General features: G+C 45.5%; 1 protein-coding gene across 1 annotated transcript in view; it reads right to left on the bottom strand.

The window, feature by feature from the left end:
- LOC306931498 (uncharacterized protein) overlaps window positions 1-12878 on the bottom strand; it is a gene marked incomplete at its 5' end in the record, with an annotated part of 108485 nt that extends 95607 nt beyond the window's left edge. The window contains 2 exons of the mRNA XM_079512897.1: window positions 8336-8414; window positions 12825-12878. Of these exons, the coding sequence (XP_079369023.1) occupies window positions 8336-8414; window positions 12825-12878 (133 nt within the window). The remainder of the gene's footprint in view (window positions 1-8335; window positions 8415-12824) is intronic.
- Window positions 12879-15771: the final 2893 nt, after the last annotated feature.

The following is a 15771-nucleotide window of genomic DNA, read 5'->3' on the forward strand; positions in this document are numbered from 1 at the left end:
GTGTGTGTGTGTGTGTGTGTGTGTGTGTGTGTGTGTTGGTTGCGGGGGGCTTGTGCCGACAGCGCGGACACGGGTGGATAAACATGAGCGGGTTTCAAGCCGCGGCGTGGTGGTGACGTCAGCCCACGGCTGCGTGCGGACGACTGACTGGACTGACTCGTTGTGGAATGGCGGCGGGTGGAGATGATGATGGTATTATCGAAAGAGACTGCGTGTGCACACCTGCAGAGTTAACCCATTTTGGGCGGGAACCCCTTTTGGTGTTTCAAGCATTCTGTTATACTTTAGCTATTGAAAAATAGCAGACCTACAAGCTCATAGCGCGCCACCGAGTGGCGCACTATGAACTTGTAGGTCTGCTATTTTAGAAAAATCGTAAAAATGCGGCACAAATCTTTGAATAGGTATATATTCTTTCAGAGCGAACGTTTTTTTTTATTTCGACGTCAGGCCTAAAGGGGTTAATTCACAGCCTCTCATTCGCTGCTCAAGGCTCCTGCTCGGTCCAAGTGCGACCGCTCTCACCACTAAAAGAGGATTTGCGTGTTCTATACACTGTCCTATAATCGGGCCAATCATCCTCTGCGTCTTTGCAGCACACCTATCAGGTGCCGCAAAAAACGAATCGCTGTCGCTTCGGCCGACTACGTACATGAAAAGTATGAATGCGGCTTCGGTGAAAGCATCGGTAATTATACTGCTTTGAGCCCATCTCTAAAATCAAATATACTGTACAAAAAAGGCCTGGGAAGAAGAGAGCGAGCACGTCACACTGATGCTTCCAAAGAGGACATGGTGAAAGCACGCTGAAGTGGAGCATTTGAGCAGGTGTGCATAGGAGAAAATGAGATTTAACCCATTCTGGGCGGGAACCCCTTTTGGTGTTTTAACTAAGCATTATGTTTAGTTATGCCATGCATAGTCCCGAGTCCAGCTGCAGGGAGCGGCAGGGAGACGTCCCTGACCCCCGGCGGGCCCCACACCATCCGGAGATGTTCTGGGATGACAGGGGCGAAACATCAAGGAAGGATGGCTCCCAGCTGATGACCCTATGACAGCTGGTACTCGTAACGCTCAGACCATCCATCCACCGAGGATTACCAAAGAGGAGGATCTTGCAACACCTGTAAGTATAGCTCTAGCAGATTCTGCTTGTAGCAAAGCATCTTCAATGTTTACTTCACCTATATTGAAAAATAGCAGACCTACAAGCTCGTAGCGCGCCACTCGCTACGAGCTTGTAGGTCTGCTATTTTTGAAAAATCGTGAAAATGCGGCACAAATCTTTGAATATATATTTTTTCAGAAGACCTAAAGTCAGGCCTAAATGGGTTAAAAAAGAGACGACTGCGGGAGGTATAGAGGTGTTAATCGCCTCTCCTCTCCATGACATAATATGACTTATTATTACACAACCCGTTTCTCTGAGGCTGTGGGGCTGAGGAGTGACATTAATGTCTCCTTTGACCCCGACGCACGCGGCGCCCGCGCCGTCCTCTGCTGCGTCTCAAAATGCAGAGGAGAATAAAACGGTGGCTTTGACTGGACAGGTCAAAAGGGCACATCAGAAAACCAGCACCATAAAAAAAAAACATGTGCAACCCAGATTCGGCACAAACAAGGGACTAAATTTATTTCGCTCCTAAATGTGGAACGCCCTACCAAAAGCCATTAAGACATGTGAATCCCTTGGCCTTCACTCTTTCAAAACCGCTCTCAAAGGGCACCTATACGGACGGCTGCAATTCGAAACTGGCCCCCGTAAAGTCTGATTCCCCCCCACCCCCTTTACCCCTAACTGTATATGTTATTTTCCCCTTTTTACCTCCTTTTATGATGATTTCCTGTTTTTGAGTGGTGTAAACCACTCCTACGACTGGCTTTGTTAGTTTACGTGTCTGTCTGTCTGTCTGTTCGTACCAAAAAATGAGCATGGTTGCTACGGTCACCCAGTTCACCCGGGTGTGATTTCATTACGTCAGACCAGATCAGAGCTGATCAGGCTATATAATACCTTACACCACTCAGTTCACACGGGTGTGATTTTTCTTTTATATAGAAGTGTATATTTGTACATGTATCTCTAAATGTTCTGATGAATTGAAAATGGTGGACCCTATTCTAAACAAGTGTAATGCCTCATCATGGTGTCGTCCACAGTAACAGTTTTTGTATTGAGTTATGCTTTCGTTTGAAATGTACCCATTCTGCATACTGTGAATAAATACTTCAATCAATCAATCAATCAATCAATCAATCAATCAATCAATCAATCAATCAATCACAGGCCGACCTCCGTGACGAGGAAATGCACTTGGCGCTCGGCTGGCGAGGCGTGTGCTATTATCACGGTGGCGCTCTGAAAAACAGCCCCTCCCCCGCCATGTATTCACATCTCATGGAACTCCGACCTCTGCAGCACTCATTACCAACCCACGACGTGTCAGGGAAGCGTGGTCCGCCTAATTAACACTCGCTTTCTTTTATTGCCATTGTGACACAAAGCCCTTTTGCACTGTTCCATGCAAGGTAAACGGGAGGAGATAACATATACGCTGCAGTTATGCACTGATAGCACTCATAAACGGCCAGAGTGATAACCAGAGAACAACAGCTCCCAGAATCTCATCTCAGAGCACTAATATGACAAGACGGGGCGCTGGGTGAGAGCGGGGGGCCAGGCAATATAACCCATTCTGACCTGAGATCAGATTCTAAAAATGTCTTCTACATCCTGACAGTTTTCTGAAAAAGCTATGTTTCTATGTCAGTCGTTCTTCGATTTAAAAAAAATAGCAGACCTACAAGCTCGTAGCGCGCCACTCGGTGGCGCGCTATGAGCTTGTAGATCTGCTATTTTTCAATAGCTAAAGCATAGCATAATGCTAACACCAAAAGGGGTTCCCGCCCAGAATGGGATAATTACGTTCTCTCTCTCTCCCCAGAATGCAATCTTTTTCCAGGGGAAAGAGAAGCCCTGCACAGGGACTTGGGGCATGATGACGGGAGGAGCGTAGGGGGGAAAACGAAGCATTCCGCAGCGCTTTGGGAGCGGCGGGGGAAGATGAGGGCCTGAGCGCTGCAGTATTCCGTTGGGGAGGCGGGGCAGGCAAAGCAGGGTAAACGGGAGATAATGCTAACATGGCGGTTGAAGCCCAGCCCTGCCAGCCAGCCTCGTGCAGCAGCTTTCCACGGGCTCCTCAAGCCAATCCTCCGCGGGCCACCCATCAGAGCTCATGGTGACTGCGCCTCTATAGCCTCAACGAAGAAGGGGTGAGGATACGAGAGGGGGGGGGGGGGGGTGGCTCGAATGGAGAGAGAGGCAGAGGAATGGAATTACGTGTTTGTTTTCCCTGAATGGAGCCCAGGCTGGTTGCCCCGTAGCCCACATGGGTCTTAAAACGCGCACATCACATTATTTGTGATGTAGGCTATAAAGCTCACGTGTCACAACAAAGACATCATGAATCTCAACGATTCCAATTCCAGACAGAATTCACGAAAGATCTATTATCGATGACTAATATATCTCATCCTTTTCCTCTGTCGGATTCTCATAAATGCTCTGTCTGTAATGGGTTAAAGTTTGATACCACTTTTATTAATTTTGTTAAAATTGGCTAATGGGAGGACCTGCCTACAGTGCTGACCGGCTGGCAGACCACGTCAAAATGCTCATGTCACATGACTCATAACCACAACCATATAAGGAGTTCCCAATGTAGCTACGCCCAAATATGGAGTGTGTTGTCCAACCTCAGTGTGTCGTCATAGCATCAGGTGCAAACAAATCAGTCAGCTCAATATGTGCGAAAAGAAATTGCCCATAGTTAATGGTCGGATCGGCAGTGCAATGTAGGTGTGAGGTCCGCATACAGTATATATACTGAACCGATATTTTAAAGTACAGGAAACGGGGAGAGAGATGGGGGGGGGGGGGGGGGGGGGGTGACACGCAGCAAGGGTCGTCGGGATCGGGAGTCGAACCCACAACACGCCGTCAGGCTGGATTACCAGCATAGGTGCACGGACCGCTAGGCCGGCCCGGGCCCAACCGCTAGTTCTTTAAATGAACGATAGCACATGTAGTTTTCAGAAACCCATGAAGGCCAATTCCATTTCTGGACATTTTATTCACCTCACGTCGGCATCCATGTGAACCCGTCCATGTGCCTCGCATAGCATGCACTGTCTGGAAAACACTGGACAGCCTGCGGGTCAGAGAAGGTCGCTGCAAGGCATCCATGATGAAATGGAAATAACTCCTGGTGCGTGTGTGTGTGTGTGCGTGTGCGTGTGTGCGTGCGTGTGTGTGTTGTGCGCGCGTGTGAGTGGTGAATTCCAAATCATGGAACACTTCATGAGACTGGATGGATGTCCTGTAGGTAGACTTAGAAATAAAACTAGTGTTGACTAATCATTACATGTGGCTCTTATTTTGAAGAGGAAGTTAGTGCACAGGAAGTCTGTTTCAGTTGTAAACAAGCTACTATGACACTTTCCCAAAGTTACGTGGCTCGCATTCCCCATGTAATTCTAATTGCTCTTTTACTTTTTTCCTGTTTGAGTAAATCAATTATTATTCATTATTATAATGGTCAAGCAGGAATGAGCGGCGACCATCCTACTATAAAGGTGCTACGTTTCTGCGACTCTGCGTGCGTGTGTGTACGGGCCTAATCAGCCTAAATCCCCTCACCTGTGCAATTTCCAGCCTCTGCCTCAGCCAACCTGACAATATTGAACCAGAGAATTTGAGAAATGATGTCAACGCTCATTTCTTAAATTCTCTGGTTTACATGTCTCCTACTAGGTACACTGAATGGGATATTTTCATAAATAAAAAAATAAAAAAGCGCGTTCAGAAAAAGATCCATGCACGTGTCGTGTAGCTTAGCTTAGGCCTAACAAATGGTTTACATTTGAAGGCATGGACTGTCCCTGTGATAGTGCTTCTACAATGAGATACTGTAGCCCTCATTGCATTCATGGTTCCTGTCAACGTGCCGTGCTGGTATACAGATTACTGTATTTTATTCCCCCACCCACCCAACAGTTATCTTGCATTAATACCACAGGATTTTCCAAACAAATCCGCTTATTTGTTGAAACCACAGCGTCACAGCATTACACCAAGCATGTGAAAAGTGGGCCTTTTAAGATACCTAGAGCGGTACAATCTATCTGCGTGCACAACTCGGTGCTAATCTGCGTATTACAGTTAGTCCATTTGTTTGCCAGATGGCCGGCCGAGGCTACCTGTCCAACGAGGCTGACACTGATGGAGGTGTTGACGCTACACACCGTATCACTCACACACTGAAGGAGAAGGCAGTGGAGTTAAAGCTGCAATCCGTAAGTTGTATATGGCCTAGGGCTGTGAATCTTTGGGTCTCCCACGATTCGATTCAATTCCGATTCTTGGGGTCACGATTCGATTTTTTTTAAATTCAAAAGCATTTTTTTTTCAGATTCAAAACGATTTTCTATTCAAAATGATTCTCGATTTAATACATAGGATTTCATCACAATCTACTCCAGTCTTGAACTGAAGTGACTACAGTAACTTAAAAATGACTGAAGACATGATGTTTACTGTGATTAGGGTGAGCTTACATTTCATATCACAAACACCATGTAGTGAAAACTCCTGTAACTGTAACCAGAAAAATAAATCTAAAAAATATATATATATATATATAAAAATAAAAAATAAATCGATTTTTGGAAATTATGAATCGATTTTGAATCGTTCATAACGGAATCGCGATTCTAATTCGAATCGATTTTTTTTTACCCCTAATATGGCCGTTGTCGATCTCTCCTGATACGGAAAGAGGTAATTGCAACGAGGTCCGGACTAAAATAAAGATGGCGGTGCCGCGGCATGTCTATAGAGCGTCGCAGTCCCGCCCCCTTTCATGACGACGCCAGGCCCAGGAAATGAATCCCAATGCATTTTTCCCATAGACATTTAAAAAAGTATTTATTTAAAGACCTTTTAAGCCTTGTACGAAGCCAACTCGAGTCGTGACAAATCATGACAACAAACACAATATTTTGGACCAAACAAATAATTACAAAGATGAAAAACAACAACAAAAGTGTTGTAACCTGCCATTTTCTTCTTCTTTCTAATTCTTTGTTTGGCCCAAAACATTGTGTTTATTCTATTGTCATGATTTGTCATGACAAGAGTTGGCTTTGTCCGCGGCGTAAACGTCTTTAAATAAATACTTTCTGAAAAGTCTATGAGGAAAATGAACGGGGATTTATTTTCCGGGTCTCTCGAGGGGGCGGGACTGCGACGCTCTATAGTGTTCAATTCAGTCAGTGTGCCGTCGACTTCAAACAACATTATTGACATTATTAACCAGTGACAACCTTAAGTGTCCTAGCCGTCACCGCTTGCCCAAAAATAACCAATTTTCAACTGAATGCACAAGACATTGTGTCGTTTGTCATGTGGCACAGGCACACAACAAGGTGGGTTATAAACTAAGACTGGATACTGTGACATTGAGATATCTGCCATTGACCTCAGGTGTAAAATTAAAGTTTTTATAAAGTGCAATATTTAGTGTAAAACTATTCGAATGGTTTAAAAATGTTCCCACAATACAGTACCCGAAGAAACAGAACATCTTAAAGTTGGAATGAAGTCTTCTAGGTGAAGTCTTCTAAGTATTGAGGAGAATGAATGTAAACAAACACACAAATAAATAAAAACAGTGAGGAGAACAAGAAACCAACCCTTGACCCCTCAGATGTCAAGAACAGTTCTAGATGTCAAGAACTACATCACTCCTTTCCTTTCTGTCTAAAAGTCTTGAACGTGTTGTCTCCAACCAACTCTCTCTCCATCTCTCACAGAACAACCTGCTGGATCCCATCCAGTCAGGATTCAAAAAGGCCCACTCCACAGAAACTGCACTGCTTGCAGTCACAGAAGCACTACATGCTGCCCAGGCTGCTTCCCACTCTGCAGTCCTGATTCTCCTAGACCTATCGGCAGCATCCTAGACACCCTAGCTGATCTGGGCATCGGTGGGACTAAAGTGGTTTTCCTCCTACCTCACCGACCGGACCTACCAGGTTTCTTGGAAAGGTTCACTATCATCCCCCCGAACCCTCCACACTGGGGTCCCACAAGGATTTGTACTTGGTCCCCTCCTTTTCTCACACTTGTGTTGTCCTGGACAGTCAGCTCTCGTTCAAAACACATCACAGCTGTCACCCGATCCTGTAGGTTTACACTCTATAACATACGACGAATTAGACCGTTCCTCACCCAGGAGTCAGCCAAACTCCTAATCCAGACAACTTGTCTTGTCAAAACGTGACTATTGTAACTCCCTCCTTACTGGCCTACCGGCATGTGCACTTAAGCCTCTCCAACTGATCCAAAATGCCGCAGCTCGCCTGGTCTTCAACCAGCCAAAATTCTCACACGTCTTCCCCCTTCTCCGCTCCCTCCATTGGCTCCCGGCCGCTGCCCGCACAGAATACAAAACTCTGATGCTGGCATTCAGAGCAACCCAAGGTATGGCTCCCCCATATCTTGCAAGTATGATCGAACCCTACAAACCCTCCCGAGCACTCAGATCAGCCAACGCGAGCAAGCTGGAAGTACCTTCACTAAAAGCGCCGGGACAACGCCCCACACGTCCCAAACTCTTCTCCCTTCTGGCTCCAAAACTATGGAATGCACTTCCCATTACAATCAGAACTGCAGACTCACTCCAAATCTTCCGCCGTAGTCTGAAAACCCACCTTTTCAGACTCCATCATGGACCGTAGCACTTACCCTAGCCCCTTAGATAGAACTTTATGTAGACTTAGATAGCATTTTATACAGACTTATAGCATCTTACGTAGACAGCAATAGAATTGCATTTTATGTAGTCATAGCACTTCATAGTGTATAGTATAGTATGTATAGTTTATATGTATAGTTTTTCATTATATAGATATTCCACTGTTACGTTCTTAGCTTAGGCATGTTTCATGATAACTACTTCTTATGTATGTGATGTATAGCCATGCTTTTTTGTTCTTGCTTATTGTAAGTCGCTCTGGATTAAGAGCGTCTGCTAAATGCCTAAATTGTAATTGTAAATTGTAACTCTAAACTGGTATCTCTTCAAATATGGAGATCATTAGCATATGGAGATAATTTGCCACGAGGCAGCTTTTGGTTTGGGTCATATTCACCAATGGACTAATACGTTCATTCATAGCATTAATTCACAAGCAATAACAACAATGCAAAACGGCAATACGCAACAACAACAAAAGTCAGAATACGTTGTGTCAAAAGTTAAACAAGACACACCTTGGAAGAGGAGAGACATTTTCTTCTTGTAGATGGTGAAGTCGGTCTCCAGGAAGACACAGAATATGACTCGTGTGATCTGCACAGGGAAAGAGAAAAGAAGGAGTTCCATTATTGTGGCTCCTTATTTCAGAGCCGTTCCTGCAGGGAATTGCATGACAATGGAGCTAAATGGATGAGTGGAGATACGACGATAGCAGCGTCGGCAGACAGAGCCACATAATCACAGCCAAATTACCGTTCAAGAAAATCCAATTAGTTACCGTCCCGTTCAAGAGAGACCGCCCAAACTAGACCATGTGAGACAGCTTTTCATGAATATTACAATGCATTACATCAGATTGAGCAGCTTCTGAATGGGCTCCTTGGCTGGAGGAGTGCAATATGCCTCAGTATCACTACCAAAGTGTAATAACATGAAATTGCGACATTAACCCATTTTGACCTGAGGCCTCGGAAACCCAGACGTTTTTATTTCCAGGGAGAAAAAAACAGTCTGGGTCCGAGTCCACTTCAATTCGGCATAGAGTAGCGCAAACATCAGATCACTCTCTGCTGATTTCTGATCGTCTGCACCTTTGTTAAATTGACACACACATACACACATATACACACACACACTCCTCTCTCTCTCTCTGTCGCTCTAATTAATTAGTCTCATGTCTAGCAGCTGCACATAGTTTCTCCCGGCGGATCCTGCCGGGAACTGACTATGCCATAAAAAGCATAGGCGAATTCCAGGCTATCTACATCCTGACAGTTTTCTGAAAAAGCTATTTTTGGTGGTTCTTCGATTTTTCAAAAATAGCAGACCTACAAGCTCGTAGCGCGCCACCGGAGCTTGTAGATCTGCTATTTTTCAATAGCTAAAGCATAACATAATGCTAACACCAAAAGGGGTTCCCGCCCAGAATGGATTAAATATGAACAGTGAGTCCCACAGAGCTCAAGGGGCTTCAAGTTCCAATTGCAATTGTAGACTAGGGGTGACAAGGAGTTTATGATAATGACTCCAGCTTCTCCAGTTCAAACACTATACCCAGCAATTACAAATCTATAAATGTTCTCGCTGTATTTGGGTTTCTTTTGTTTGTTTGCTGGGTGGAAAACCAATACCCACTTTAGTTTTCCCCCGGGAAAGAAATTCCTTATTACTAGTGTACTGAATACCTGAATGATTCTGTCCTCAATGTGCACAAAAAGACTATGGAATTACAGTGTCCCCCTTTCTCCTACAGTACATTACTCCTCTGGACAAATATACGTATAGGAAAAATAAAACCACATATAAATGAATGCATTAGTATCTAACTTATTGCCGAACAAATCATATACTCTTAACCCATTTAGGCCTGACGTCGAAATTAAAAAAAATGTCTTCTAAATTCTGACGTTTTTCTGAAATACCTCATGTTTCTGTCATGTTTCATGTTTCATGCTCAATATTTCATGTTGAGGACCCCAAAAATGATATGTAATTGGCCTCGTCACCCCATCTGAAAATATGTTGTTCCAGGAACCCCCCAGAAGCAAAGATTTGAGTTAAAAACGTTTGTTCTGAAAAAATATATTATTCCAAATTTGCGCCACATTTTCACGACTTTTCAAAAATAGCAGACCTACAAGCTCGTAGCGCCTATTTTTCAATAGCTAAATTATAACAATGTTTAAAACACCCGGGGTTCCCGCCCAAAATGGGTTAAGGTCCATGAGCAATAATCATAATCTCATAGTTCAGCATAATAAGCAAACAGCAGAGAACATTATGGATCATACATTTATTCATATCTGCATAATGCAACTCTTTCTCACAACGACGTCCATTGCCTGCACAAGTTACTCATTCTGTAAAAAAGAAAACATAAAAAGCAACACACTGAGCTGTTTTTGCGAGGCTGCGGCAAAGCAGGTCATCGTCCCTTCTATCTAACCCTGGGCCCATTTCATCAGCATCCCGCTACTTCCATCCCCCCTGTCCCCACATGGCACAGCTGGCCATGTAGGCAACAGCCTCAGAGCCAGGGAGATGCATCACACAATGTGGCGGCGATGCATCACACAATGTGGTGGACGGATATAATCGTGTGACTCTAAATAACCCATTTTGGGCGGAAACACCAATTTGGTGTTTTAAGCATTATGTTATGCTTTAGCTATTGAAAAATAGCAGATCTACAAGCTCATAGCGCGCCACCGAGTGGCGCGCTACGAGCTTGTAGGTCTGCTATTTTTGAAAAGTTGTGAAAATGTGGCGCAAATCTTTGAATATATATTTCAGGGAGAACCTTTTTAACTAAAATATTGGTTTCAGGGGGGTCCCTGGAACTACTTATTTTGAGATGGGGGGTCCGTGGCCCAATAGAGATAATTCTGGGGGTCCTTGACATGAAAAAGGTTGAGCACCACTGACATAGAAACATGGGTTTTTCAGGGGGAAAAAAAGTTTTTTTGAGACCTCAGTCCAAAATGGGATAATGGCAATTCCACAAAACACACATAATGGTTACCGACCATCCCCCCACATACACATACTTCTCTGTGTCACTGATACGGGGAGATAAAAAGGATGCTTTTCTCCAGCCTCGACTGTTTTGTTGCTTTGTTCAGACCCGCAAAGCACATCGAACCACCTACAGGAATGTGCTTCAAATATGATTTTCGAATTTTGCAGTTCTGACAATCTGATACCAATCTGGATATAATAGGCCAGTCTGAACAGCTTTAGGGGTCATTCAGACCGATGCCTTTCTTCTCTGGAAGGTTTAATGGTTCATTTCTGCTCCGTTGTACACGGTGGTGTTGTGTGCTGAGTGCTGTACAAGTTAATGTGTTGTGAGCTTGTACAGTAGGTGGCCGGTGGGCTATTTTCAGCGTGACATCTTGTTGTGACGTCTTACAATACATTATACATCAGGCTTAAAATGATTGTGTCTTGTCACAAATCTTTGGTCTGACACTGAACTGTCATATTATACCAACAGTCAGACGTCACCATTAGTCAGCCACCCTCCCCTAAACCTCTAAATTGCTCTCAATTAGAGCCAGGACAATAGCAGAAACACCAAGCCATTTAGATTCTAAATCAAACCATGATCTGATGGTCGGAGGTTGACACTAATGGGCTTGATGGGTGGACTTAACTTAATCCCCTCAAAGGTAATCACACTTTAATCATTGACCTCCAGAAACCTACCTCAGAGGTGACTAGATTAAGCCAGACTAAATCTAAATATAAGATTGAGAAACTAAATATTAATTGCCCAGACTCTTCTTCAACAAAGATGGCGAAAGCAAACATTCTTTGTTCTGTTCTCATACAATATTATGGTACAAAACTCTGAAGTCTTTAAACCATAAACCTAACCTCCCAAGAAGCCACAGGTGGTTTTTAACCCGCAGCACGGGTTTGTCTGACTAATGACTGCAGTACTGTTGGTAATAATGTAAATGGTGCATTTATATAGCGCCTTTATCCAAGGCGCTTTACATAGATTGTGCATTACATTCACCCATTCACACACACATTCATACACTGATGGCGGAAGAAACCATGAAAGGCACCAACCTGCAGCACATCAGGAGCAATTAGGGGTTCAGTGTCTTGCTCAAGGACACTTCGACACTAAAGGTGGCCTTACACTAGCCGACTCTTTTCAATCTGAAATCTGATAGCACCACACACTACAGGATAATCGGAGCGGGGCAGAGCAAATATCAAACATGCTTGATGTTGATCGGGTCGATCCCGATCGCGCCCCGAGCAGATCGATTGAGTCGGGCACCCCCCGAGCGTCAAAAAATGCCCGATTATCGGCTAGTGTAAGGCCACCTTAACTCTGGGGGAGCCCACAGGGTTTGAACTGGCAACCTTGCAGTTACCATCCAGCCACTCTACCCCTGAGCCACCACCGCATATGTCTATAACCAACATATGCACCCTCAGCGATATGACTGGGGGTCAGCCCCCCAACACCAGACCCTAGTCCAGTCCCCCATGTCCCCCCCAACACCAGACCCTATTCCAGTCCCCCATGCAGCCCCAACACCAGACCCTAGTCCAGTCCCCCATGCACCCCCCCCCCAACACCATACCCTAGTCCAGTCCCCCATGCAGCCCCCCCCAACACCAGACCCTAGTCCAGTCCCCCATGCAGCCCCAACACCAGACCCTAGTCCAGTCCCCCCCAACACCAGACAAGGTTCAGAATTCAAAGAGGCTCCCTTCTAGTGTCCATAGAGACATACATCTAATAATAGTTGCTGACCTCTGCTTTCGATTAAATGTTAGGCGCTGAAATTCAGGATGGTGACATTTTATTTTCCTAGATGTTGTTTGGGGGGCTGGGAGGGGGGCGGGGCTTTGTTCACAAAATGTAGCCTCATTCTCTGCTATGGCAGAAAATGAAAGCTTTAGAGCTCCTTTGAAGTCCCAGGCTTCAGCGACTAACGGTTTGTGTGGGAAGTGATAATACACCCAGATAGTGCATACCACTGGTTGTTGGAAGGCCACGGGGACAGACAGACGTGCCCCAGGAATTTCCATTACTCTTTCATTGCAGCTTCGTTCGAACGCCGACGACTACACACTGAGAAACAGGAGGCGTCACAAATGCATGTCTCCGTCTCGCGTGGGAAAACCTGTACATGTAAGACGTGCACAGATAGGCGGCCCGCGGACACGGAGGCATACAGTACACATATACACATTAACCCATTCTGACCTGAGATCAGATTCTAAAAATGTCTTCTACATCCTGACAGTTTTCTGAAAAAGCTATGTTTCTATGTCAGTGGGTCTTCGATTTTTCAAAAATAGCAGACCTACAAGCTCGTAGCGCGCCACTCGGTGGCGCGCTATGAGCTTGTAGATCTGCTATTTTTCAATAGCTAAAGCATAACATAATGCTAACACCAAAAGGAGTTACCGCCCAAAATGGGTTAATTGCATGCGCGCACAAATGCACACACATATGCCGGGCATAACGCGCTAATGTACAAATTGACACAATAACACGCACACAAACACACACGCGTGCGTGCGCACACCCAAACTCATTTTGTTTTTATGTTGGCCATTCAGTGACTGCAATTCTCCTACGTTGGGTTAACCCATTCTGGGCGGGAACCCCTTTTGGTGTTTTAACTAAGCATTATGTTATACTTTAGCTATTGAAAAAGAGCAGATCTACAAGCTCATAGCGCGCCACCGAGTGGCGCGCTAAGAGCTTGTAGGTCTGCTATTTTTGAAGAGTCGTGAAAAGTGACATGAAAGTGTTTGAGAACGACTGACATAGAAAAACATAGCTTTTTCAAGAAAACAGTCAGGATTTAGAAGACATTAATTTGCAGAATCGTTCCTAGGTCAAAATGGGTTAAATATTAAGGAGGGAAGGGAGGGACAGGTCTCTGCAAATTAGCCTCTCTAAATCTTTGACCTGCAGACATACAATTCACATTATGGTCAAAAGGTGCATGATGGGAGAATTAGCTTTATTTACACAATGCAGGTCAAGACTCAAGAGACGCCTCTGGAGTTTGGCCCCTGTCCATGGAAGCATCAAGAGACGCCTCTGGAGTTTGGCCCCTGTCCATGGAAGCATCAAGAGACGCCTCTGGAGTTTGGCCCCTGTCCATGGAAGCATCAAGAGACGCCTCTGGAGTTTGGCCCCTGTCCATGGAAGCATCAAGAGACGCCTCTGGAGTTTGGCCCCTGTCCATGGAAGCATCAAGAGACGCCTCTGGAGTTTGGCCCCTGTCCATGGAAGCATCAAGAGACGCCTCTGGAGTTTGGCCCCTGTCCATGGAAGCATCAAGAGACGCCTCTGGAGTTTGGCCCCTGTCCATGGAAGCATCAAGAGATGCCTCTGGAGTTTGGCCCCTGTCCATGGAAGCATCAAGAGACGCCTCTGGAGTTTGGCCCCTGTCCATGGAAGCATCAAGAGACGCCTCTGGAGTTTGGCCCCTGTCCATGGAAGCATCAAGAGACGCCTCTGGAGTTTGGCCCCCGTCCATGGAAGCATCAAGAGACGCCTCTGGAGTTTGGCCCCTGTCCATGGAAGCATCAAGAGACGCCTCTGGAGTTTGGCCCCTGTCCATGGAAGCATCAAGAGACGCCTCTGGAGTTTGGCCCCTGTCCATGGAAGCATCAAGAGACGCCTCTGGAGTTTGGCCCCTGTCCATGGAAGCATCAAGAGACGCCTCTGGAGTTTGGCCCCTGTCCATGGAAGCATCAAGAGACGCCTCTGGAGTTTGGCCCCTGTCCATGGAAGACTCAAGAGACGCCTCTGGAGTTTGGCCCCTGTCCATGGAAGCATCAAGAGACGCCTCTGGAGTTTGGCCCCTGTCCATGGAAGCATCAAGAGACGCCTCTGGAGTTTGGCCCCTGTCCATGGAAGCATCAAGAGACGCCTCTGGAGTTTGGCCCCCGTCCAAAACGCCTCATACCGAGTCTGAAAGGATCCGTTCAGCTATTCTTGGACTTGAACACATGTAGGCATCATGCCCATTCAAGCATGGAGCTCACCAGACTTTATATATTTGTATTTTTATTGTGTTTCTATAATTGTTTTACAATATTGTTGTTGTCAGGCGTACAGCTTACAATATATGCCCAAAGCTGTTACTTAAGTACGCACGCACGCACGCACGCACGCACGCACGCACGTACGCACGCACGCACGCACTTACATAAAAACAACTAGAAATATGGAGATACAAGGTTTCTGCCGCACGCGCGCACACGCACACGCACGCACGCACGCACGCACGCACGCACGCACGCACGCACGCACTTACATAAAAACAACTAGAAATATGGAGATACAAGGTTTCTGCCGCACGCACGCACGCGCGCACACGCACACACACACACACACACACACACACACACACACACACACACACACACACACACACACACACACACACACACACACACACACACACACACACACACACACACACACGCACACGCACACGCACACGCACACACACGCACACACGCTGGAGGAGATAGGCTATACTGCTTAATGGTGTGTTGCTATGGTTAGTAGAGCATCAATCCCCTTTTCAAAGGTGAGAAAATTAAATACGATTATACATACATATAGGCTACACATTATTTTAAGTAGGCTATACTGTGCCAGCTAAAGTTGTTGTTTGGCCTTTTGGCTCGCTAGAGAAGTTGTGTGAGAACTTGCTATTTAATGTTGGTAAAGGAGAGCTGAGTGAATCGTATGAGGCAGTGAGATACCACCACTATCACAGAAAATCACAGGTTATACTGTAGCTTGCAAAACACTGAATTCCATTTATCTACACCAGGTCAAGATGTGAAGAAAATCTCATCATTCTTTACAAAAAAGAAAAGAAAGACTGGAAGGAAGCTCCAGACAGTCAGGAGGTTGAGGTAGGTTACCTTAAGTGAGATATGGAGT

This window comes from Electrona antarctica (genome assembly GCF_951216825.1).
Source record: "Electrona antarctica genome assembly, chromosome: 10".
NCBI lineage: Eukaryota > Metazoa > Chordata > Actinopteri > Myctophiformes > Myctophidae > Electrona > Electrona antarctica.